Source organism: Phocoena sinus, chromosome 3, assembly GCF_008692025.1.
Source record: "Phocoena sinus isolate mPhoSin1 chromosome 3, mPhoSin1.pri, whole genome shotgun sequence".
NCBI lineage: Eukaryota > Metazoa > Chordata > Mammalia > Artiodactyla > Phocoenidae > Phocoena > Phocoena sinus.
In genome coordinates, this window is record NC_045765.1 from 139093290 (window position 1) to 139118557 (window position 25268).

The following is a 25268-nucleotide window of genomic DNA, read 5'->3' on the forward strand; positions in this document are numbered from 1 at the left end:
CTTAGAACTTGTTTTTGACCATTTTCTCTGAAAATTCTGTTTCTGAACATGTCTCACATGCTGGTATTTCATAGTGGTCACATTTGAACATCAGTCAAAGGCAGGACCAAAAAAGTCCCAATCTAACATTCAGTTACTGCCGCTTTGGCTTGTGGGTCTGCTGTTTCCTTGCTGCCGTTATTACTTTTCCCTTGTAAGCTCATATTCAGCTAAGCCTCCGTATATGCTGGGGTATCTTCTATCTATGGTTCCTGTACATCAGGGCGATTCCCCCCAGCTTATTCTGTTCCCAGTTGCCCTGGATGGAATAGAGGACCATGGAAGAACCTAGCCAAGCTCTACTCCTTCTTCCAGTGAATAAAAACTGCACTGAGCCAATGGAGAGACCTTTACCTCCTGTGCCAGTTAGAGACCCATTTAATGCTTGCAGAATTTGTGAGAGCAAAGAATGATTTATTTTTGTACTGCAGTTTAATAAATGAGCATACATTTTTAAAAAAGACAACCTAGTATTAGTGAAATTTATGAATTTAGGGTATTGTTAGGAATATAAGCTGTTTATTGTTGTTCTTTACTTGGAAACTATATTTGGCTATCCAAAAATACTTTAATCTGTGACTGTCTGGAAAACATTATGTTGAAAACTACTCCTTAGTTTTATTATTCACATCCAATATTTTTCAGACTAAGAGTACTTACTGACTAACATATTATTAATTTTATAAGGAAAATTCCTCTTACTTGGAGGGTCCTGTTGATGATTAAAAGTTGTGATTAGGGTTTAAAAGCCACAGCTAAATTATAAATCTAATATTTTTACGAGAAGGGAGCTAAGAGCTCTTAATTAAGCACATGCCATTAGCCAGGTACTATTTGGATATTTATTGTCACTTAATCCTTATAACTCTGAGTTAAATATAACAATCCCTGTTATTATAGATGAAGCGATTCAAGCCAGGAGAGTTAACTATTCAAGTTTACCTATGTAGCAAATTATGAAATGGGGATTTAATCACAGTATCCTGCTTTTATGTACTTTGCATTCTGCTGCAAGGTTTTTTTGGGATGTATTTAATTAATGCCTTTTGTGATGGAGGCAAAACTACCTGAAAAATAAATATATTTATAACATTTCTATAAACTTGATAAAGTATTGTTTCACTGTGTGGGGTAGAGGCTGTTGCAGTTGGAAGGATACATGCTGTACGTGTAATACTAGTACAAGCTTCAGGCTTTGGAAGGCAGTGGGTTGACCATTTGCATTTTCTTTCTTCCGCATCTTACCTTTTTAAGCCCTCACTCGAATTCTAAAGTCTCCACTGCCTAATCACATGTAATTAACATTAATCTCATGTATGAAGTATTTTATCCATTATCTACCCATTTTGTTTTTTATAGTCTATCAGTTGAAGAGTTCTTTGAAAGAGTTCATGTCCTCTACTAGGATTTTTATAATTTTAGCTTTCAGTATTTCTTAAATGGGAAACGTTGAGACATAACTATAGAAATATGGGAATCAATGAAAAGGGGAATCCTAAATAGAGGTTAAAAGAAAAGATTAAAATTAAGATCAGGAAGGAACGCTAGCAAATTCATTAGCAAGTCAGGTCACTCAGCCTAGGTCCCCACCAAAGGGACGTGAGAATATGAAATAGATTTTTCTTTTTGGAATATCTCAATTTTCAGTGATCTTAAAGAGATTTTGTCTTTTGATTGTTGTCTGGGTTTGTTTTTTGCTCTGAACGAAAGGAAATATTTTCCTCCTTGGGGTTGCATATGATGCATTTGTGAACAGCTGCTTAGTTCTAAGAACTTTGTTCACTGGAACTCAGATGTTTTTAAGCCAGACACTGAAACATAGGTGAGCTAGACATCTGATTAGTTCCAGGCCATGATGCTACTTGGCTTCCTAGCGGCTCTGTAAGAACTTGATCATGCTCTCCACCTCCTCTGGTATTGGAAGGCAGACTTGTATGCATGAAATGTGAGTTTGGTCCTTTTTATTAAAATCAGTCTCCTCTCTCTCTCTCTCCTTTCTCCTTCTATTTATAGAGAGAATGAACAATGATATTTTCAATTATCTCTTTGGCTAATGATGTATTTGTATGACTGCAGCAGTATGTATTTGTATGAGCCCCTCTCATTAAAGAGCCCACTTAATAGAAGGGGAGGAAACATTAAAAATGATAGATGAGGTCTCCTTAGAAAACCATTACTAGTAATTTCATAAATAATGGTGCTTCTGATATGACTTAGCAGGGAACGAAGCCAAAGGGCTGAAAAAAATGTGACCCTGCAGCTAAAGGCTAATGAATTTTTTTTAAATGCATTTTTTAAAGGAATTTTTTCTTTTTCTAAAAAATTAAATTAATTAATTAATTTTTGGCTGTGTTGGGTCCTCGTTGCTGTGCACGCGGGCTTTCTCTAGTTGCGTCGAGTGGGGGCTACTCTTCGTTGTGGTGCACAGGCTTCTCATTGTGGTGGCTTCTCTTGTTGTGGAGCACAGGCTCTAGGCACGCAGTTTCAGTAGTTGTGGCACGTGGGCTCAGTAGTTGTGGCTCTTGGCCTCTAGAGCGCAGGCTCAGTAGTTGTGGCGCATGGGCTTAGTTGCTCCGCGGCATGTGGGATCTTCCCGGACCAGGGCTCGAACCCGTGTCCCCTGCATTGGCAGGTGGATTCTTAACCACTGTGCTACCGGGGAAGCCCAAGGGTAATGAATCTTGAAGAGTAAATGTTATTAAGTGACTGAATTGAGCATTTCCAGTTGGTGAAAGCTTTATTTCTTACTTTACTCCTTTGGTTTAGGGACAGTTTTTGATCAGCACTTTTATAGTCAAAAAATGTTTTATGTCAAATATGTACAAAGATAGAAGAGTAAAATGCATATGTCCAGCTTAGGCAGTTATCCATTCATGGCCAGTCGTGTTTCATGTATACTCCTAGTCACTTTCCCCCTCCCCAGATTATTTTAAGGCAAATTCCATGCATCATACCATCCTATCAATAGATATTTTACATTATCTCTGAAAGATAAAGATTCCTTTTATAAACCACAATTGTGTTATTCCATTAACAGTAAGGAATTGAGGGGCTTCTCTGGTGGCGCAGTGGTTGAGAGTCCGCCTGCCGATGCAGGGGACACGGGTTCGTGCCCCGGTCCGGGAGGATCGCACATGCCACAGAGCGGCTGGGCCCGTGAGCCGTGGCCGCTGGGCTAAGGAATTTAGGTTACAGTTCCTTAATGTCATCTACCCATACAGCACCCTCCTTTTACTGATGGAGAACCTGAATTCAAAGAAATGAAGTGGCTTGACTCAGGTCACAAAACTAGTTAGTAGCTAAGCCAATACTGGAACTCATCACTCCCGTCTCATAGTCTTACAGGGATGCTATATGAGGAAGAGTTTGCTTTTGAAATATAAAATCCCATATTAAAAAACCTTCCATTTTTCTCCAAGTACACTTAGAAGCAACTCTGGGTCTCTATGAAGGCACTTAACCTTCTAGACCTCAGCTTTTTATTTTTAAAATTGGATGAATGGGATAGGTTTTATTTAACAAAATTTATTAGGTCCCCACCCCTCCTTTTGTATTAGGCACTGTGGGTAGAGCAGTGAGCAAACCTGATACAGTTCTCCTCTTTATGAAGAATCTTATTTCTGGAGTGAATATGATAAAATGGTGAGAGATGGTACTGTGTGAAACCTTGTGGACTAAACATTAAATATGCTGATTTAGGAAGAACTGATAGGTTTACAATAGTGAAGTCTCCTTGTCCAAGGAATATGGTATACTTAGTCATTATTTAGGTCTTCCTTTATCTCCTGCATTATATTTATTCCTAATTATTTTCAAGTGTTTGTCAATATTTTGAGCTGGATATTCCATTTCAATTTCTAAGTGGTCATTGCTAATATAAAGGTAAACTATTGGTTATTGTATACTTAGCTTGTATCTATTTTATTAAATTCTCTTATTTGCTATCATAATTCTTTTAGAATTCTCTTATTCTACACAATTTTTTTATCTGAAAATAATAATAATTTTTCTTTTCTAAGATGCATGCCACTTAGTTTATTTTCTTTACTTAACATAATATCCAGAACCAATATGAGTGAGTGGTAGTGATTGAGGACTTTCTTGATTTTGATGAGAATTCATTTAGAATTTTAACTTTTAATATTATTCTTGCTGTTTGTATTGTTTTTGATCTAGAAGTTTCCTTTTGCTTATAGTTCTTAAACTTAATGGCTGTTGAATTTTATCCAATGTGTTTTTTAATCTGTTGATTTAATCACACAGTTCTTTACCTTTAATTTGTTAATGTCATTTTAAAAATTGATAGACGTTGAATCACTGTTACTCTTTTAATACAGATCATCAGTTTTTAATAATCTGTAAGAAAATTTTTTGCTTATTGGTCACCTCAAATTTTGTGATATTTCTTGTGGCAATTTTGTTAATATGTATTTTACTAGAAAGCATTCATTTCTTTTGGATTTTCAAATTTATTGGTCCAAAATAACATGTAATATTTTTATATAATTTCTTTAATATCTTCAAAAACATATCTACTTTTTATTCCTAATTCTGTAGATGTTCATTTTCTCTCTTCTCTTTTAATTGGGCTTAGAAGAAACCTGTCTTATTAATCATTTTTTAATTAAGTTTACTTTAAGAAATATATATAGGGCTTCCCTGGTGGCGCAGTGGTTGAGAGTCCGCCTGCCGATGCGGGGGACGCGGGTTCGTGCCCCGGTCCGGGAGGATCCCACATGCCGCGGAGTGGCTGGGCCCGTGAGCCATGGCCGCTGGGCCTGCGTGTCAGGGGCCTGTGCTCCGCAGCGGGAGAGGCCGCAGCAGTGAGAGGCCCGCGTACCGCAAAAAAAAAAAAAAAAAAAGAAATATATATATTTGTTAATTTTATCCTTTTCATTATTTAACTTCTGTTTTATTTTATACTAGTTTCTAGATTTATAAATTGAGTGCTTACTTAATTTTCAATCTTTCTCTTTTAATGATAAAACCTCTTAAGGCTTTCTATTTTTGTAGTATAATTTTAATTGTATACCATAAATTTTGCTGTAAAGTTTGTATTTTCATTAATTTCTAGGTAGCTTTTAATTTCAGCTTTTGATTTCATTTTTGATTCAATAATTTTTTAGGAGAATTTTTTGTTGTTCTTCAAAGGTTTGAGGGAGTTATTCTTTGTATTTTTGGAATTAATTAGGTTTTCTTCATGGCCAAGTACATGATTCATTTTTCTAAACTTTACATGGAAATAGGGTAATTTTATATTAAATTCGACTTATTGCTTGTTGTGGTCAAATCCTTTATTCATTAGTTCTTAGGGACAGTGTGTGTTTTAGTAGAAAGCAAATAAGAGTAGAATTTAAACGATCTGAATTCTAGTTTTAGCTTTGCTACTAACAAATTGTGATCCTAAACAAATTACTTTCTCTCCTTTGGTCTAATCCAGTGTGGGCCAAAAATCTTGCTGTGATGAAGGAAATGTTCTGTATATACTTTGTACAATATGGTAGCACTAGCAACATGTGGCTTTTGAGCACTTGAAATATGGCTAGTATGACTGAATAACTGACTTTTTAATTTTACTTAATTAAAATTTATATAGCTACATGTGGCTGGTCTACTTTATTGGACAGTGCAAGTATAATCTATTAAATCAAAGTCTTGGACTCAGTAAATCCTTAGGGAACCCAACTATAAAATTTTGTTTTAACGTTCAAGCTGTAGATTTATATATTTCTGAAGATGCTCTGATATATAGTGGGACATTTGAATGCTTAGAAAAATTAATAGCTGAGAGGTGGTAAAATTTCAAAATTTTCATACCCAGTTCAAGCTTCTAACATTAAATAATTGAGTCTTTGGTGATCCAAAGGTTTTGAAATACAGAAAGTTGTACTGAGGGTTAGCTTCTAAAACAACTCTAAGGGACTTACCGGATGGCACAGTGGTTAAGAATCCGCCTGCCAATGCAGGGGACATTGGTTCTAGCCCTGGTCCGGGAAGATCCCACATGCCGCAGATCAGCTAAGCCCGTGCTCCACAACTACGGAGCCTGCGCTCTAGAGCCTGCAAGCCACAACTACGGAGCCTGTGTGCCACAACTACTGAAGCCCACGTGCCTAGAGCCCGTGCTCCACAAGAGAAGCCACTGCACTGAGAAGCCCACGCACCGAAATAAAGAGTAGCCCCCGCTCGCCACAACTAGAGAAAGCCCACGTGCAGCAACAAAGACCCAAAGCAGCCAAAAATAAATAAGTAAAATAAAATAAATTTATTTTTAAAAATTAAAAAAAAACTCTAAGGTGAAAAATCACATTATTCAAATTACACTTAAGAGTGTGTTTTACTTCTTTGTTAAAGGTTGGGAAACCCATAAAATCTGTTACATATTCTTTTCCTGTAGGGCATTAAATCAAAAAGAAATCAAAATTGAAATTATAAATTACCTGGAAATAAATGAAAATAAAACTTTATGTCAAAGCTTGTGGAATATAATTAAAATTAGACTCAGAAAAAAATTGAGAGCCAAAAATGCTTTTATTATTTGCAGATACTGTGCATTGACCCTTCTGGCTTCCTTGCATTCCTTACCAGTGTAATGCATATGATGTGGCAATGTTTTTTGGGTTTGTTTTTTTTTTTTTTGCGATACGCGGGCCTCTCACTGCTGTGGCCTCTCCCGTTGCGGAGCACAGGCTCCGGACGCGCAGGCTCAGTGGCCATGGCTCATGGGCCCAGCCGCTCCGCGGCATGTGGGATCCTCCCGGACTGGGGCACAAACCCAGGTCCCCTGCATCGGCAAATGTACTCTCAACCACTGCGCCACCAGGGCAATGTTAAAGGACTTCCATTATCTGATCATATTAGCGGTGGGATGTGTATTGGTAAGACCCTCAGGACCAGTGCTAAATTAGATCATGGTTATTGTTAAGAACCAGATAGATCAGCTGGCTTTTATTTGGAGGAGGTCATATGATATGACAACATGTATCTTTAAACCCTAGAGTTATCTTGGTAAATTCACATTACTAGAGGCATATGGGATTGAGACTGAATGAATATCAGTTTCCCATCTTATCCTCTTCCCAGACCTTCAGTGTCTAAATAGAATGCCAGGCAAAATCACTAGCATTTTACATTTAAGCTTTCTTTCTCCTTTCTTTTCCCTTCTTAGTCAGTATAGTGGAATTTTCTTAAGTAAAAGGCAGATAGAGTTTTTGAACTTTATTGTATGCAATAAAATTAACATTGCCCATTTTATCGTTTAGTAGCTCATTGGAATACTTGTAATAATTATTTATTGAGAATTAGCAGAGAATAAGATATTCCATATATTTTTTCAGATTATCCAAATTTAGCTGTATAAGTACCAATTTCTAATTATAATTTTGGATGGAAAACCAGATTACCAGTCTTGTTACAGTCATGCATAAGAAGAGTAAATATGGGGCTTTCCTGGTGGCGCAGTGGTTGAGAGTCCGCCTGCCGAGGCAGGGGACACGGGTTCGTGCCCCAGTCCAGGAAGATCCCTACATGCCGCGGAGCGGCTGGGCCTGTGAGCCATGGCCACTGAGCCTGCGCATCCGGAGCCTGTGCTCCGCAACGGGAGAGGCCACAACAGTGAGAAGCCCGCGTACCACAAAAAAAAAAAAAAAAAAAAAAAAGTAAATATGTTTTGCATGAAGACCTGGCACAGAGTCCTTTTTGTTTTTAATGCTAAATTCTACTTTTTTTTTTTAAATTTTATTTATTTTTGGCTGTGTTGGGTCTTCGCTGCTGTGCGCGGGTTTTCTCTAGTTGTGGCGACCGGGGGCTACTCTTCTTTGCGGTGCATGGGCTTCTCATTGAGGTGGCTTCTCTTGTTGCGGAGCACGGGCTCTAGGTGCACAGGCATCAGTAGTTGTGGCATTCAGGCTCAGTAGTAGTGGCTCACGGGCTCTAGAGCACAGGCTCAGTAGTTGTGGCACCTGGGCTTAGTAGCTCCGTGGCGTATGGGATCTTCCCAGACCAGAGACTGAACCGGTGTCCCCTGCGTTGGCAGGCGGATTCTTAACCACTGCGCCACCCAGGAAGTCCCAGAGTCCTTTGAGGCAGGCTCATAAGCTTTAACTCAAGTTCTTGAGATTTGACATGTTTTAGCCTCTCATCTGATTTGCATATTTATGGATTATAGTTATAGCTTTGAACCTTAACAGTCTTCGATAAGGCAATTTCTGATTGGTGAATTGATATTATGATTTGGGTCTTTTGTTTTTGGAAACACCACCTTCTGGTAGAGATCATGTACTTATTATCAGATAATAAAGGGCCAAAGAAGTGCACAGTAAAATGAAGAAAAATAAGCATATCATCTAAATAATCAGACCCTGAAAAACTAATCCACAAACAAACTAGCTCCCTTAAAAAATGCAACATTTTTCTTACTGCCAGGATGTTATGAAAAATAAACTTATTACTCAGCTAACATTTTCCATCCTGAATGTGGCTTCTCATAATCATGTAGTTTTTAGGAAATTTAATTTGCTTAAATCATGGCTTTCAGGTTGGTGAAAGATAAATGGTTTGTTGATGAGCACATTTGGAAAGTTTTTAAATTTTAGTCCTAAAAGATCCAACTGTATTTTTAGACTTTGTCTAAACTGAAACTACACAGGGCATCTCTAGGCTTGCTGTCTGTCTCTTAACTAAATTAATTAACACCATCCATCAGATTAGGAACAATAAGAAAGAAAAATAGTGCAATAAGTCCAACATAATGGACATTTTAAAATAGGAAGCGTCTTCTATGGTGATTCAATTACCTTTTTCTAGAAGTTAGGGAAAGACTTCAGTTCTTTTCTGATTTGTTCTTATAACTTCAGGTAATTTGTTTAACTTTTCATTGTTGTATTTTGTCTTTTCTGTAAGGGAAACTTAAATAATGTCTACTTACTTTCTGTAAGTACTGTTTACGTAATGAGGAATTATCTTCATAAAATTGTGTTTATTAAAAGAGGCTCAGCATGGAAAAAGTAAGCCATAACAAGAAAAATGAAATAGCAATAGTAAAAAGTAGAAATGGTAATTATATATCATAGAACAAAGGTCCAGTCCTAACTTTTTCAAACTTGCAATAATATGGTTGCAGAACATTGTTTTAAAAGGTCCTCATTACCATGTTTTAATTTTTTGAAAAAAGTGTTCTATCAGAAACCTAAGCTATCTAACATCAGAACAGGCTTCTCAAAATAATGGTGACGTGGATGGCAAAGTTTATTTATTGGGAAAAATAAAACACAGCAAAGGAAATCATTAACAAAATGAAAAGGCAACCTGCCAAATGGGAGGAATTATTTGCAAATCATGTGTTTGATAAGGGGCTAATATCCAAAATATATAAAGCACTCATATAATTCAATAGCAGAAAAACAATCTGATTTAAAAGTGGACAGAAGATATTAATAGACATTTTTCCAAAGAAAATATGCAGATGGCCAACAGGTACATGGACAGATGCTAAACATCATTAATCATTAGGGAAATGCAAATTAACCACATGAGTTATCACCTCACACCTGTTACAATGGCTATTATAAAAAAGACAAGAAAGGGAATTCCCTGGCAGTCCAGTGGTTAAGACTTGGTGCTTTCACTGCTGTGGGCCTGGGTTCGATTCCTGGTTGGGGAACTAAGATCCCACAAGTCATGCGGAGCGGGGGGAAAAAAAAAAAAAAAAAAGACAAGTAAGTGCTGGCGAGGATGTGGAGAAAAGGGAATCCTCGTGCACTGTTAATGGGAATGTAAATTGGTGCAGCAACTGTGGAAAATGGTATGGAAGTTCCCCCCAAAATTAAACATAGAACTACCATATGAACCAGCAATTCTACTTTTGGGTATTTATCTGAGGAAAACAAAAACGCTAACGAGAAAAGATATATGCACCTCTATGTTCACTGAGGGATTATTTACAGTAGCCAAGATATGGAAGCAACCTAAATGTCCCTGTATGGATGAATGAATAAAGAAGGTGTGGTGTGTATACATACACACACACAATGGAATATTACTCTGCCATAAAAAAGAATGAAACCTTACCATTTATGACAACATGGAAGGACCTCTAGGGCATTATGCTAAGTGAAATAAGTCAGGCAGAGAAAGACAGATACTGTATGATCACTCTTACATGTGGACTCTAAAAAATGAAAAACAAAAAACAAGCTTATTAGATATAGAGTACAGGCTGGTGGTTGCTAGAGGCTGGGGGTGGGAGGTGTGAGAAATGGGTGTCAAAAAGTAAAAAGAAAATTAAAACAACAGCAAAGAAAAACCCACATATACAGTTCTCAGAACTATCGTTCTTATTCTTTATCCAGATACTAAATTGTGACTTTGTTAAGCTAGTGTACTCTGTATTGCAATAAAGTTCACTTACAAGAAAACAGATCATACCTAAAAACAAAGCACAGATTCATTTAATTGTCATAAATTAATTTTTTTAGAGTCTAGATTTTACAAAACATTTTAGCAATAGGCTAAAAGAGTTAGTAGGAGAGGCCCTCACAGAGGGAAATCTGAGAACTAATCTGTATTGTTTTCATTTTGATGAAGAAACAGAAACCACAGGAGCAAGCCATATACTGAAGTTTAAAAAAAATAAACTTTGGATTTTGGAATAATTTTAGATATACAGAAAAGTTGCAGAGATAGTACAAAGAGTTTTCATATCCGCCTTACTTGATTTCCCTCATTATTACAATCTTTTATTACTGTGGTACATTTGTCAAAACTACAAAACACACAGTAGTACGTTACTATTTGAGGGGGGAGGGGTTTAATCAGCTTTTTTTTTTTTTAATTGTAGTAAGAACACTTAATGTGAGATTACCCTCCTAACAGTACAGTATTGTTAGCTATAAGCATTGTGTTGTGTAGCAATCTCTGGAGCTTATTCACCGGGTATAATGGAAACTTTATACCCATTGAACAACTCTACATTTCCCACTCTTCCCATAAGTGGAATCATGCAGTATTTGTCCTTCAGTGACTGGCTTATTTCACTTGGTATAATGTCCTCTAGGTTCATCCACATGGTCACATATGGTAGGATTTCCTTCTTAAGTGCTGAATAATATTCTATTGTATGTATATACCATGTTTTCTTTGCCCATTCATTTGTCAGTTGACATTTAGGTTGTTTCTATATCTCGGCTATTGTGATTAATGATTCAATAACCATTGTAGTGCAGGTATCTTTTCAATATCCTGATTTTAATTCTTTTGGATATATACCCCAAAGTGGGATTGCTGAATCATCTGGTTGTTCTATTTATTTTATTGTGAGGAACTTGCATACTGTTTCCCACTAGCAGCTGCACCATTTTACATTCACACCAACAGTGTTCAAGGGTTCCAGTTTCTCCACATCCTTGTCACCACTTTTTTTTTTGATAATAGGTATGAGGTAATACTTCGTTGTTTCGATTTGCATTTCCTTGAAGGTTGGTGATTATAAGCATCTTTTCATATACCTGTTGGACATTTGTTATGTCTTCTTTGGAGAAATTTCTGTTCAAGTCCTTTGTCCATTTTTTAGTTGGATTATTTGATTTTTTGCTGTTGAGTTAAGGAGTTTCTTATATATTGTGGTATTAACTCCTTGTCGGATGTGTGGTTTGCAAATATTATCTCCGATTTCTTAGGTTGCTTTTTCATTTTGTTGATTGTTTCCTTTCCTGTGCAGAAACTTTGTAGTTTGATGTAGTCCCCCTTGTCTATTTTTGCTTTTGTTGCCTTTTGTTATCCTTATAAGATCCCAATTTTATTCCTTCCATGCAGATACACATTTTTCCCACCACCATTTATTGAAGAGTCTGTCTTTTCTCTGTTGTATATTTTTGGTAACTGTGTTGAAGATCAATTGACTGTATATGTGTTGATTTATTTTGGGCCTTATATTCTGTTCCATTGATCTATGTGTCTGTTTTTATGCCAATATCATACCTTTCTAATTATTGTAGCTTTGTAATATATTTTGAAATCAGGAAATATAATACCTCCAGCTTTGTTATTCTTTCTCAAGATTGCTTTGACTATTCAGGGTCTTTTGGGGTTTCATGTAAATTTTAGGATTTTTAAAAATTTCTGTTAAAAAATGCCATTGATATTTTGATAGGTGTTGATTTGAATCTGTAGATTACTTTGGGTAGTATGGACATTTTCACAATATTAAGTCTTCCAACTCATGAACACGGAGTTTCTTTCCATTTATTTGTGCCTTTTAAAATTTGTTTCATCAGTGTTTTATAGTTTTCAGTGTACAGGTCTTTCAGGTACATTAATATTAATTAAACTCCTGACTCTATCTGGATTTTATCAGGTTTTTCCATTAATTTGTCCTCTTTCTTTTCCAGGATCCAGTTCAGAGTACCATATGGCACTTAGTTGTCACATCTCCCTAGTCTTCCCTGGTCTGTGACACTTTCTCAGTCTTTCCAGTTGTTTTTCATGACTCTTGTAGTCTTGAGAAGTACTGGCCAGAAGTCCTGCAGAATGTTCCCCAGTCTGGGTTTGCCTGATGTTTTTCTCATCATTAGACTGAGGTTATGAGTTTTTGGAAAGAATACTATAGAATAGTATTAGAATAGTATTAGAAGAATACTATATTGTAAAGTGTCCTTTTCACACAAGTTAGGGAATTTAGGTTATCCACATGATATCACTGTTGACATTGACCTTTATCACTTGATTAAGGTACTCTTTACCAGGTTTGTTCACTATAAAGTTACTATTTTTCCCTTTCCATACTTTATGCTTTAGAAGCATGTCAGTAGATTCAGCCCACCCTCAAAGATCACTTAAAAGAGGGGTATTATGTATTATTTGCAGTTCTTCCAGAGAGAAGATTTGTCTCTTCTCTACCATTTATTTGTTTATGGCAGTATGGGCTAATGTATATTTTATACTTTGAGTTATAATCCAATACCATGTTATTTATTTGCATGCTCAACTTGTGCCAACTATGGCCATTGGGAGTTTTTTCACGTAGGCTCCTATACAACTCCATTATTTTTATTTTTCGTTAAGTACTTCCTTTCTGTTACTACAAGATGTTCCTAGTATCAGCTATTTCTCCAAGGAGCCCTGGTTTCTTTTATATGAGAATGGTATTTGAAACCAAGATCTGGGTGTTGGGTGTGCTTATTGCTACTGGGACGTCATTGCTTCTAAACCTTCTCAATGGACAGAGCTAAGTAATGTATGTATGCATGCGAACCCACACTTGTACAGTTTTGAATAATAAAGATAAACAACTTTGCATTTTAGACCTGCTCACTTTGGTTAGAGGAAAAAGCAACTCCTTCCTTCTCAGGTGGTTATCAAGAGAATGTGTTTCCTTCTAAATGTGGAGCCTAAAAATGGCATTCTAGGGAATAAAAATGATTTTTTAGCTAGTACATCCCAGCTCCAAATATTTGCCATGCCTGAGTTCCAGATGAATGTGAATGAAGTCATTTCTGCCACAGGGTGTTATAGCAGTAAAAGAAATAAAATTCTTCTCAGTTACTGTAGCTCTTGCTACTCACCTGAGAATGTATTAGATTTAAAATGTATCTCAACTTAGGCTCCATAGAAAATGGGTCTGAAATAATCAAGTTTTTTGCTAACACATTGATTTTTAATACTGTTTTGTCATATATGTTATGTCTCTGGTATTATAGACAGAGATAAAGTTACTGAAACCACCAAGATCAGAAACTTAAAAGGTCACTTATGAAGTATAGGGAGTTAAAGCACTGGCATATCAAAAAATAAGTTAAAGTTTATATGTTTATATTTCTACCCTCTTCTGATTTTTCTTTGTATTTTACTTCAAAAGAATATCTTTTATTTTTTCATTCTGTTCTTGGTGTTTTGATTTCTATATTATCAAGATGTTCACCAAAACGGTGTTTTTTTTTTTTACTTGTTACTTTTCTCTAAAGACACTTCACTTTTCACTTTTAGTCCCAGAACCATTCCCCCACTCCACCCCCCCCCCATCTCCCTCCCACCATCTAAGAGCTTGCTCTGGCACAGTTGACTTTAAAAGATAAGACGATAGGGCTTCCCTGGTGGCGCAGTGGTTGAGAGTCCGCCTGCCGATTCAGGGGACACGGGTTCGTGCCCCGGTCCGGGAAGATCCCACATGCCGCGGAGCGGCTGGGCCCGTGAGCCATGGCCGCTAAGCCTGCGCGTCTGGAGCCTGTGCTCCACAATGGGAAAAGCCACAACAATGAGAGGCCCGCGTACCGCAAAAAAAAAAAAAAAGAAAGAAAAAAGATAAGAAGATAGAAATTAATGCTTCCTCAATTTCCCTCGTTATGTATCTTTCAAAAATGTTTGTGGCAAATTCCCCAAAGTAATTTTTTTTTAAATAGAGGCTTTTAAAAAAATTTTTTGGCCACACCTACCAGGGATCGATCCCGCACCCCCTTCAGTGGAAACCTAGAGTCCTAACCACTGGACTGCCAGAGAAGCCCCCCCAAAGTAATTTTTTTAACCTGATTCAGTGTTTGAAAAAATTCTTGGTTTCCACCTCATTCTCCCCAGTTTGAGGAGGAGCCATTTTTACCTTCCATGCACTTGCAGTTCCAAGGTCTTCAGAGGAGAAATTGTGTCATTGATTTCTAAAACCATGCTATGCCTGTGATGCTAGGACCCACCCACAGTGACATGGCTCCTTGGCATTCTGTTTTGCCCCCGAAGTGGGTCATTCTCGCAATGATGCTATGCTTCTCCCTCTTGGGACTCAGACCTCATACTAGTCCCAGGATCTGAATCTCTGTGGAATGATGTTACCCATGGTTCTCCCAATCCCGAAGGTGAGGTATGCTGTCTTAGCAAACCAGAGGTGAGAACTGTCTTCACATCTGAGAGGCACTGGGTACCCATTTTACAGATTAGGACTGGCTTAGGAGGAAAGAAATTAAAAGACTTCCACCAATGACCAAAGGGTTATCAATTCGCTGTGGATGTTCATAGCTGTTAACTCTCAGTGGGTACTTAGCAATCATTAAACTGGGTCATCAGCTGAATCTAGAGGACACCTTGGGAATAAACAGAGTATTTATTAATTTGGTGTAGAATCAAAATGGTTTTATGTTCTTTCACCTAGCCCTCTAACTTGCTTAATATAGCACCTACATTTAGTATTCATAACATGCTCTTTCACAATTGTTCTTAAGTGTGTGTGTGTGTTTAGCTTTTAAATTATCTTCTACATTTTTTAATCTTTTCTACTGTGGCTAAAAACACTGGTAATGATTCTGATGTATTCCTTAATAATGTTCTTTTAGTCCCTGTCTTTCTCTCTCTCTGAAAATTCCATCCAGCTGTCAGAGATGGCTGTGTAATTATAATAATTCTGTAATTGTGCTCTTTAGAGCTTTGCAGACAGTGGGAGTAGGTGATGGAGCAAGTCTGCTTCTGCCCATGGTTCTATGCTCACTGCCCCCACTCTTCATCCCAAACAATCCACACCCCTTTGAAGAATCGGAAAATAAAACTTCTGAGAAAGACTATTTCCTGTTTCCAAAAGGAATGGTAATAATTTCATATTCCACGTGAGTGAGTTATTGAGGGATGTTGACATATTTTAGTACATGCAGACACATAAAAGTGATTGTTATTCTTCCGTTTGTATTTTAGCTGTCATTTTTGTTGGGATTTCCTAAAAATAATATAAGCCCTTAAAAAAATTCTGTGTGATAGTAAATGGGATCTGTGTTCCCACCATTAGAACATAAGTTTGAACCAACCATGTGAAATTCCTGTATTTGTAGGTCATACGTGGTCACGTGGGGGCAATTGCATATGATTCCAATGCATTTCTCTCAGTGACCCAGTGGAAAGAAGAGGCTCTTAATGCAGAAAATAACATCCTTGGATTTTTAAATATTGTGCTTATCCTGTTTCTGGATAATGTACAGGGCCAGAAACACCGGTGCTTAGTTGTATTTAATAAATTAAATAACTTATTTATACATAATATATAATTATTACTGAACTATTATTAAGTAATAATACTTAATCATGTTAAATAAAAACAAATCCCCTTATATCTGTCCTGGAGCATTTGCTCAAACTCTTTCTATTTCTGTAGGAGGCCTGATAAAACAAGGCAAACTCACCTAGCCAGTTTATTTGATGTTTGTTTTCATCTTTGAAGAATAATGAATAGACTCTATGAAAACTGAACCTATAGCTTCACAACAGAGCTAAGAATAACATAGGGTTTTTCTCCTGCTGTCCATTTTATTAATCCAACAAACAAAGTAATCAGAGTCAGTCTGTCTGACCTTGTACAAAGAAGTTAACCTATCCAAAGTGCCTCATTTATAACCAAAAGAAGCTTCATCATACATTGCTTACACCTTAGGAAAAGACAGTGTGAAAGTTTTATACTTTTAATTATTCACTTAGTAAATTCTTAGTAATTTCCTGCACAAAGGTGGAGTTAATGGCCTGTAATCAATTTTACGCACATTGGGATTTTTTTTTTACTTGGAGCAGTTGAGGTTTCAAAAGTGAATGACGGAGACACTCTTGAGCGGTATTTACACTTTTGTAAAAGGAGAGCATCAGTGTCGTTAATAGCTAGGAACAGGGTTCATTTGTCCCATTTGAAGTTAATTGATTTCTTAAGTGCACAGGTACTGATGAATCAGAATAGATGTGATCGATCAAAACACATAGTCGGGGCTTCCCTGATGGCGCAGTGGTTGAGAGTCTGCCTGCCGATGCAGGGGACACGGGTTCGTGCCCCGGTCCGGGAGGATCCCACGTGCCGCGGAGCAGCTGGGCCCGTGAGCCATGGCCACTGAGCCTGCGCATCCGGAGCCTGTGCTCCGCAACGGGAGAGGCCACAGCAGTGAGAGGCCCGCATACCACAAAAACAAAACAAAAAAAAACACATGGTCGTCGTAGCTGGATAGGTCTTGGAGGCCTGCTCTTGTGTTTTAAGTTGCTAGATGGCAGTAGTGGGTGGGACATGGTTTGTTAGAGGGGGGATGGGATGCCTCTCATGAGGAAGAATTTCAGTTATAACTACCTGGATGGCCTTGTCACTGCTGGCCAGTGAAACATCAGCTCTGATCTTAATGCAGGTCATGGGGCAAACTCTATAGTGGGGATAAGCAAGGATGCTGTGAGAGCACCCGAGAGAGGCCCCTCATCTCTCTTGTTGATGGGGTGGGGGCAGGGGCATGCGGATGCTTCCTGGGAGAGGTAGTCATGATTTGATGCGTTAAGGGTGAGCTGGAGCACACCTGATAGAATGAGGGTGGGACCTTACAGCATAGTATGAAGCCATACACTGTAGACAAGCAACTCACTATTCCTGGGATAGAAATGGGAACTGGAGCGTAAGACAGTGAGGAGGGTCCAGGCCACACTGTCATAGGTTTTGTATGCCAGACTGAGTGAGGTGCTTGGACTTTACCCTGAACCACTGGGGAACTAGTGAAAAGTTTTAAGCAGAGGAATGATATAAAATGCTCATTTTAAGAAGATTATTTTTGTGGTGATGAGTTGGAAAGAGTTGAGAGGGACAAGGCTCGACATAGGTTAACTGGAGGGATGTTACACCACTCGGAGAAGTCATAAGGATCTTAGCTAGGGTGAGAAATAGTCAAGTTCAAGAAATATTGGGAAAATAGAAGTTCCTTGTGATTGAATGATTCATTGATTGTACACGGATAATGAAGGAGAGGCAAGAGATAAAGACGTTTCTGATTTGGATCCTGAGATGGTTGATTGGCCACTGACTGAAATAGGAAATCGGTGGGCAGATGAGATTTGCCTTGATAAAGATGCTTAATTTACTTTGGACCATACTGAGTTGAGGCATGAATAATTAACATAAGATAACAGAAGTTTTTATTTCTCACTCACATAGAACCAAAGTGAATATCCCTGATTTGCAGACAGCTCTCTTCTGTGTAGTAATTCAGGGATTGAGATTCCTTCCATTCCGTGGCTGCACCATCTTCAACATGTAGTTTGCAGAAAAGACAAGGGCATGGAGCATTGTTCTTGAAGTTTTTATGGTCCAGCCCTGCAAGTGTTATATATCACTTTCACCCCGTTCCATTAGTCAGAACTTATTCATATGACTAGTCCTAACTTCAGGGACGGCTGGGAAATGTGGCCTCTGTGCCCAGGAACAAGAAGAAACAATTTGGGGAATCAGCCAGCAGATTGTGCTACAGGGTGACTGGGAAGTTTTTGGATATTGAAATCTGAAACTCAGGGAAGATCTGAGCTAGACATGTGGCTTTAGGAATCATCAGAGATAGGGCCGGTTTATATCATAAGTGTATAGATGAAGTCACTCGTGGAGAGCAAGTGTCAATAAGAGCAGGAGGCCAAGGGCAGAGCTTTAAGTTGGCCAACACAAAGCTGGTGTGGGAAAAGGATGCTAGAAAGGAGCCTGAAAGCCTCAAGGTAGGAGGTATTATACCATGGAAGCCGATGAGTATAGAGAATTTACAGATGTTGATGGAATACAGTGTAAAATGTAGTAGAAAGTTTCAGGAGTGTATAAAGTAAACCTACAAAGTGTGTACTGAATCAAATGATTAAATATTAGAGACTGGATTGAGTAGTTCTCACTTCAAGGGCATGGTCAAGGAGAAACTGGACTTCAATGTGTTGAAGAATATATAGAGAGGGGCTGTGGAGAGGGGGAGGGTGGAGGAGCTGTGAAGAGGGGATAATTTAAACAAGATCTCGGAGAGAACAGGAGCAACAGCGCTTACTAAAATGAAATTTTGAATTTATCCAAGTGCTGCTTTTCTGACATGCCGCGGAGCACAGGCTCCGGACGCGCAGGCCCAACACCCATGGCTCACGGGCCCAGCCGCTCCGCGGCATGTGGGATCCTCCCCGACTGGGGCATGAACCCGTGTCCCCTGCATCGGCAGGCGGACTCTCAACCACTGAGCCACAAGGGAAGCCCGACATGCTTTTTTTTTAGCCCATATTATGATTGATAACTGATATTTGTTATAAGCAATTTTGTTAACTTACTTAGCAATAAAGATATTATTATATTTCTAGTTACATATTAATTGGTTTACATGATCAGTTCACCTGTCCTGGGAAATACAATTAAACTTGGAAAGGAAAATCACATTTTTCTTGGTTTTGAATACAAAGTATAACAGAAAAGAGAAATCTTCTGCTGTACCTTTGTTATAACTTTGCTAAACTAAGGCAAATTTTTAAAATCTTTTATAACATCTCTCTTTGTATTTAAACAAATGTTGATATCATGTTTCTATTTTCCCTCTCTCCTGCTCTTTAGCTAGGAACATGTTTAGAGACCACTTTCTTTCCTAGAACATTTTTTAATAATGGGAAAGTGAGATAGAAATAAAGAGGCTTACATTTGGATTGAGGTGGATACTTAATGCTCTGGTGTTTAATATTAAACAACAAGCCCTAGTTTTATAAATAAATCACAGCTATTTTTCCCTTTTTCTTACAGTTGATTCACATTTTCCAGTGGTGCACATAGCATTAGTTTAAAATGCTTTAAAAATTGTTTCTGTAGATTGTACATTGTTTCTCACTTAAGAGCAGAATACTTAGAGGTAACAAATCTGAAAATAAGCCATTACTATTTATATACTTATGATAAAAATGATGGCAAGAATCATTTTCAGTATGTTTTATTTTAAATGGCATTTTAACAATTTCTTTCACTTTCTTTAAAATTCTGATATTAGGAAATAGGATCGAAGTAAATAAAAATATATTTAAAATATTGATTTTGGTTTAAATATATTTTCTAGAAAAAAGGTAGATCTTTTTTTTTTTTTGCGGTACACGGGCCTCTCACTGCTGCGGCCTCTCCCATTCCGGAGCACAGGCTCCGGACACGCAGGCCCAGCGGCCATGACCCATGGGCCCAGCCGCTCCGCGGCATGTGGGATCTTCCCAGACTGGGTCACGAACCCGCGTCCCCTGCATCGGCAGGCGGACTCTCAACCACTGCACCACCAGGGAAGCCCGATCATGTTCATTTTTTATTCCTAATTCTTCCTTAGTTCCTGGTTCATAATAGACCCTGAAAATATTTGTGAATGGAGGATAACAGTTGAGTCAGTATCTTTATAGAAAAGTTTTGTAATTGTGCAGCGTTCTAGTGCATTTTATTGCAGTATTCTTTTCATACTTGATGTCAGAGTCAGTCCTTAACTGAAAAAAAATGAGTTGGCTATGAAATGAGTATCCAGCAATCATCTCTCCATTATGCTAGCCAGAATACATTTTAGAACTAAAGTTGCCCCATTCAAGAAATGTATGTTTGCTGATGAGATTTAAAAGAAAGCCACGCTTTGTGTCACCCTGGCCCAGTGCTTCAATCATGACCATAATCTCTTCATTATAGGCCTATTTTTTTTCCGTATCACTTCTCTCTCGTGATTTATTTAAAGGTATATTTTTAGCTCCTTAACTTCTCTCTTTTATCAGCTTTTTATTTTGTATATTGATTAGGATGTTGGGTTTCTGGGAGGGAGATGAAGACGGAGGTAAGATATGTATCTCAGCTCTATCAAATGTCAAGCAGTGTGCTGGACATTTGGATAAAGAGGTAGATAACAGTGCCGAGGACAGTATCTGGCATAGTCACCTCCCTCAAAGAGCAGTGGTAAAACATCTCCTTAAGAGGCCTTCTCAGGTCCCCCCTCTGTTATGCAGCTGTAACAGTTCTAATTCTACACAATTCTTTCCCTTCCATAGAATCCATTTGGGCAACACACCACTGTATTAGTCACACCAGCTGCTGTAACAAATAAGCCTCCCGATTTCAGTGGTTTAGCACCCTGTGTTTTTCACTCATATTGAGCAGTGCAGTGTGTTTCTGAGTAAGTGGGCTCTGCTACACGTGGTCATTTAAGGACCCAGCCTGAGGGAAGCTTAGTCATCTGTGAGGACACCTTGGATGTCAGTGTCCACATTGCAGAAGGTGAAGGAGCGTGAAGGATTACACATGAGAGGTTTTTATGGGCCAGAGCCTGAAACCACAGGTAGCACCTCCCTCTCTTCCATTGTCTAGCACTCAGGCACATGGCTACCCCAGCTGCAGTAGAGAACTGGGATATATAAGTAGTTGATTCCCAGAAGAGTGCCTGCTGATCCGGGCTGAAAGGTGGCGTTGAATTTCCCACTTGCTTCAGAGAGGATGTCTTATATCTCTTTTTTTCTTCTGGTATAGATAGAATAAATTATTTTCCTTTAGTAATTGATTCTGTTTCAGAAATCACTTGGGAATTGAAATGGAAAAAAATGTTTTCATTTCTTTTTCTAATACAATGAACGTACTTAAAAAATACAAAAACCAAATATTTGGAGGTTTTCCGGTTAACCTGCTAGAAACGCTTTCTCTTAGGAGACACTGCTGTTCTCTTCCCCATCTGGCAGACTTTGGTGAAACACCTCCTCTGTGACATCCTGCCGAGCCTCTTCCTCCCATTCCTGCCTCTCCAGGCACAGTTAGCAGTTGCATCCTGAGTGCTCTGCTAGAACTTGAACATACCTATGTTACTTGAAGCCATTCATCCACTCATTCATCTAAGCACTTATAATGCAGTAACAATAATAATAATACGGTGAAAGAAAGAAAAGAGTTGAAATTCACTGTGACAGAATTACATACCAAATAGTGCCAAGGATACAGGGAAAAGGCACTTAGCTCTACCTTGGGGATGAGGAAGAGGTGGGGAATGCTTCTTTTAGAGGGAAGAAGTTTGGTTCAAGTCTCTTTAATTACTCATGGATGCTTTCCCTTCCCCCAGTGATGAAGTTTATGAGAAAAGAAGCCTGTCTTGATCATCTCTAAGTCCAGCACCCAGTACAGTACAGGCTCATATTAGACACTCAGTAAAATGAATTGACTGAAGATGTAAGGCAATAAATTTATAAATTTCTGTTTACTCCACATCCATTCCTCATAACAACTTTATGATAGGGCAGATATTCTTATTCCTGGATTATAGATAATGAGCCTAAATACAAAGAGATTTGGTGTTTTGCAAATGTCACACAGTGGGTTAATAGATCTCAGGTGTTCTGCACCTAATCTTGTGCATTTTTTAGTCTTGGAAACAAACATGTAAGTATCAAAATAGTGCTTTGAAATTTGTAGCGTGTGCTTTGAAGACAAGACATGAGACCACTTGAATCTCTTTGAGTGATGAAGACTGTTCATTTACATTGAGTCAAGAGATACAGTTCTTTCTAACAGACACAAAGAGATGGTTCTTTCCAACTTGTTTTATAGCACTTTATATTCCTGCCAGTACAGTGTTATGTACCCAACTCGTGCTCTATAAATCTTTCTTAAATAACTGACGATGATTTAAAATATGTACATCAGATTCACCTAAAATGGACAAGCTTCCTGTTAGAAGCTGTCATAAGCTTTACCAGTATCATTGTGTCACAGGGGACAAAATTTGCCTGTGGTATATTCTAATTCAAGGAATTTTTTTTTTTTTAATCCAAGGAATGTTTAACACACTAGCTTGGTTTCTGGTTTTCTTTGGCTTCCTCTTTCTTCTGGCACTTACACTCTTAGTCTGCCCAAGGACACTATCTATGGAAGCTCAGACTGGTTGGATGTTCTCACCACAGCAAGAACATGTTGAGACATGTTTAAATGGAATAGCTTTAGTGTCTTTTGATGTTTTAAAAATCCCAAACGTCCTTAGTGTTGGAGTTTATGATAGACATTCATTGCTTCCATCTCTAACTTATCCATATTTTGTACCATAAAGTATCAGTGTTCTCTTCAGAAATGTTATGACCTGGTGCTTTACTTATTAAAATTGCAGCTAAGGATGACGGTATGGCTTATAGAAGTATAAAATTACACATTTCCACATGGATATTCTGCTTCATGGCAACCTTACATGTCTGAAGACAGACTCATTTTGTCCCTTCCACTCCTTTCTTGCACCACCTCCCAACCATTGCCAGCTGCTTCCCAATGTCATTTAGTGGCAAGCTCCAAACCATGAAGATGTCCTGACTACTTACTCCTTTGTTTTATACTGCCCATCTAATTCATGTTCGTGCAGTGTTGCACTGACCTCTAAAATGTTTCTGAAATCAGGGGATTTGAGACCGTGTCTTAAAGCCAGATGTGAGTGTATTGCCTGATTTCCTTAGAGGTATGAAATTATGGGAAAGGAGCTGAAAGCCCTGGAAGAGTTTACTGTCAAATCAGCAAGAGGAAAAAAATAAATTAAATTTTCAGGAGGTTTCAATGTTAGAAACATTTGTTTTCAATCTACTTGAGTAAGAATTTATTTCATCATCTCTGGGGACACTTGCTTTTTCCAAAACTCTGTAACCAGGAGACAGACTAGACAGTGGGAATTATTCAGAGTGTGTGGCACAGAGAAGGTGGTTGGTAAATGTTTAATGAATGAGGAGATAGATGAACAAAAATAGAATGGTCTTGGTGAAAGGATCCTGAAGTCTGCTTCTGTTTTTGCTTAACAGAAATATATTTTCTTGTTTTGTTTTGTTGTATTTTTCTAAGAGCAAGATAAGTGCCAGGTTTTAGAAAGACAGACCCACCTTTCATATTAATCATTACTAGGGAAACACCACTAATGCCTTAGTTTATTACCTAATGGTATTTTAATCTGCAGGAAATCCAAGAAAGTGCTTTAGAAAGTGTCTGTGATTGAAGACTCAGTGGTGCCAAGTATATGTTTAAAAAGAAAGAAATGAATGTCAGGGGCATGTGGATTTCAGTCTCATATTATTGTAATAAGAGTAATGTGCCCAGAATTTTGGAAAGGTTCTTGAGTTTTTTCTTATCCAATGATTGACATATTGCTAATATAGCGTTGACAAAGTAATGTTAGCCATACTCAGTGAATGTAACATCATAATATTTATCCTGAACTTATTCTTCAGCCATAGAATAATAGAACAACAGGATATTAAGGTCATAAAGCTCAAGTACTAAGCAATGCAGGTCAGTGAGTTTTTTCCACTAATTATTCCAGCGGCGGCTTCTTGCAAGTTAATTTTGTTCTGCCACATACTAAAAAGGTGAAAGAGAATTACTTCTTTTTATTTTTTTAATATTTATTTATTTTTTGGCTGTGTTGGGTGTTAGTTGAGGCACGCGGGATCTTTCGTTGCATTATGTGGGCTCTTTGTTGTGCACGGGCATCTCTCTAGTTGTGGCACACAGGCTTAGTTGCTCCGCAGCACATGGGATCTTCATTCCCCCAACCAGGGATCGAACCAGTGTCCCCTGCATTGCAAGGCTGATTCTTAACCACTGGACCACCAGGGAAGTCCCAAGAAGTACTTCTTATTTTCTGTTTGTTTTGCAGGGGAAGATGGTGAAAGGAATGGGAGGGGCTATGGATCTAGTGTCCAGTGCCAAAACCAAAGTGGTGGTCACCATGGAGCACTCTGCAAAGGTAATGAGAGCTGCTTTTGGAAATTCACACTACACTGAAACCCTGTACACCAGGTCATACGACCGTTGTTTTTATTGTTTTCTCTGGATCACTCAGCTTGATAGCGTTTATATTTTAGAGAAAAACATTACAAATAAAGACCATTATTTATTATCATTCAGCTAAATGTTTGTTTTAACTTTGAAGCAAACATCAGGGTGTTCTTTGATTATTTGTCTCACACACACATTAAGTAAAAGCTATAATGTCTTCAAAAGCAGTGAAAAGATGTTAGGGCAGATGTGTTGATTCAGGTTTATAGATATTTTTATTTTATTTTTATTTTTTTGGCCAAACCCAGTGGCATGTGGGATCTTAGTTCCCCGACCAGGGATCGAACCCGTGTCCCCTGCAGTGGAAGCGTGGAGTCATCACCGCTGAACCACATGGGAATTCTCTGATTCAGGTTTAAAGATGATTATAGTGGTTGCTATCTCTGTGCAAAATGAAAAACACAGCAGAATGTGCGTTTTTAACAGTAGTTATTTTGAAGTGGACAATATGGCCTCTTACCAAGTCTGTGGAGGTGCCGTTTTGAGACAGTGTTAGAAAATGATGGACTTGGTGATAGCAAGTGTTCTATTCTGAAGAATATTATACTTTTATTTTGATAAATCGTTGAGTGTTTATTGAATACCTATTATGTGGGGGGCACTGCTGGAATTTAGCAATGACCAAAACTAGACAAGAATCATTGACCGCATGGCACTTACATTTAAT

At 38.1% G+C, this 25268-nt stretch overlaps 1 protein-coding gene across 1 annotated transcript in view; it reads left to right on the top strand.

Moving 5' to 3' along the window:
* OXCT1 (3-oxoacid CoA-transferase 1) overlaps positions 1 to 25268 on the top strand; it is a 142747-nt gene that overhangs the window by 89265 nt on the left and 28214 nt on the right. The window contains exon 14 of the mRNA XM_032626760.1: positions 24420 to 24509. Within this exon, the coding sequence (XP_032482651.1) occupies positions 24420 to 24509 (90 nt within the window). The remainder of the gene's footprint in view (positions 1 to 24419; positions 24510 to 25268) is intronic.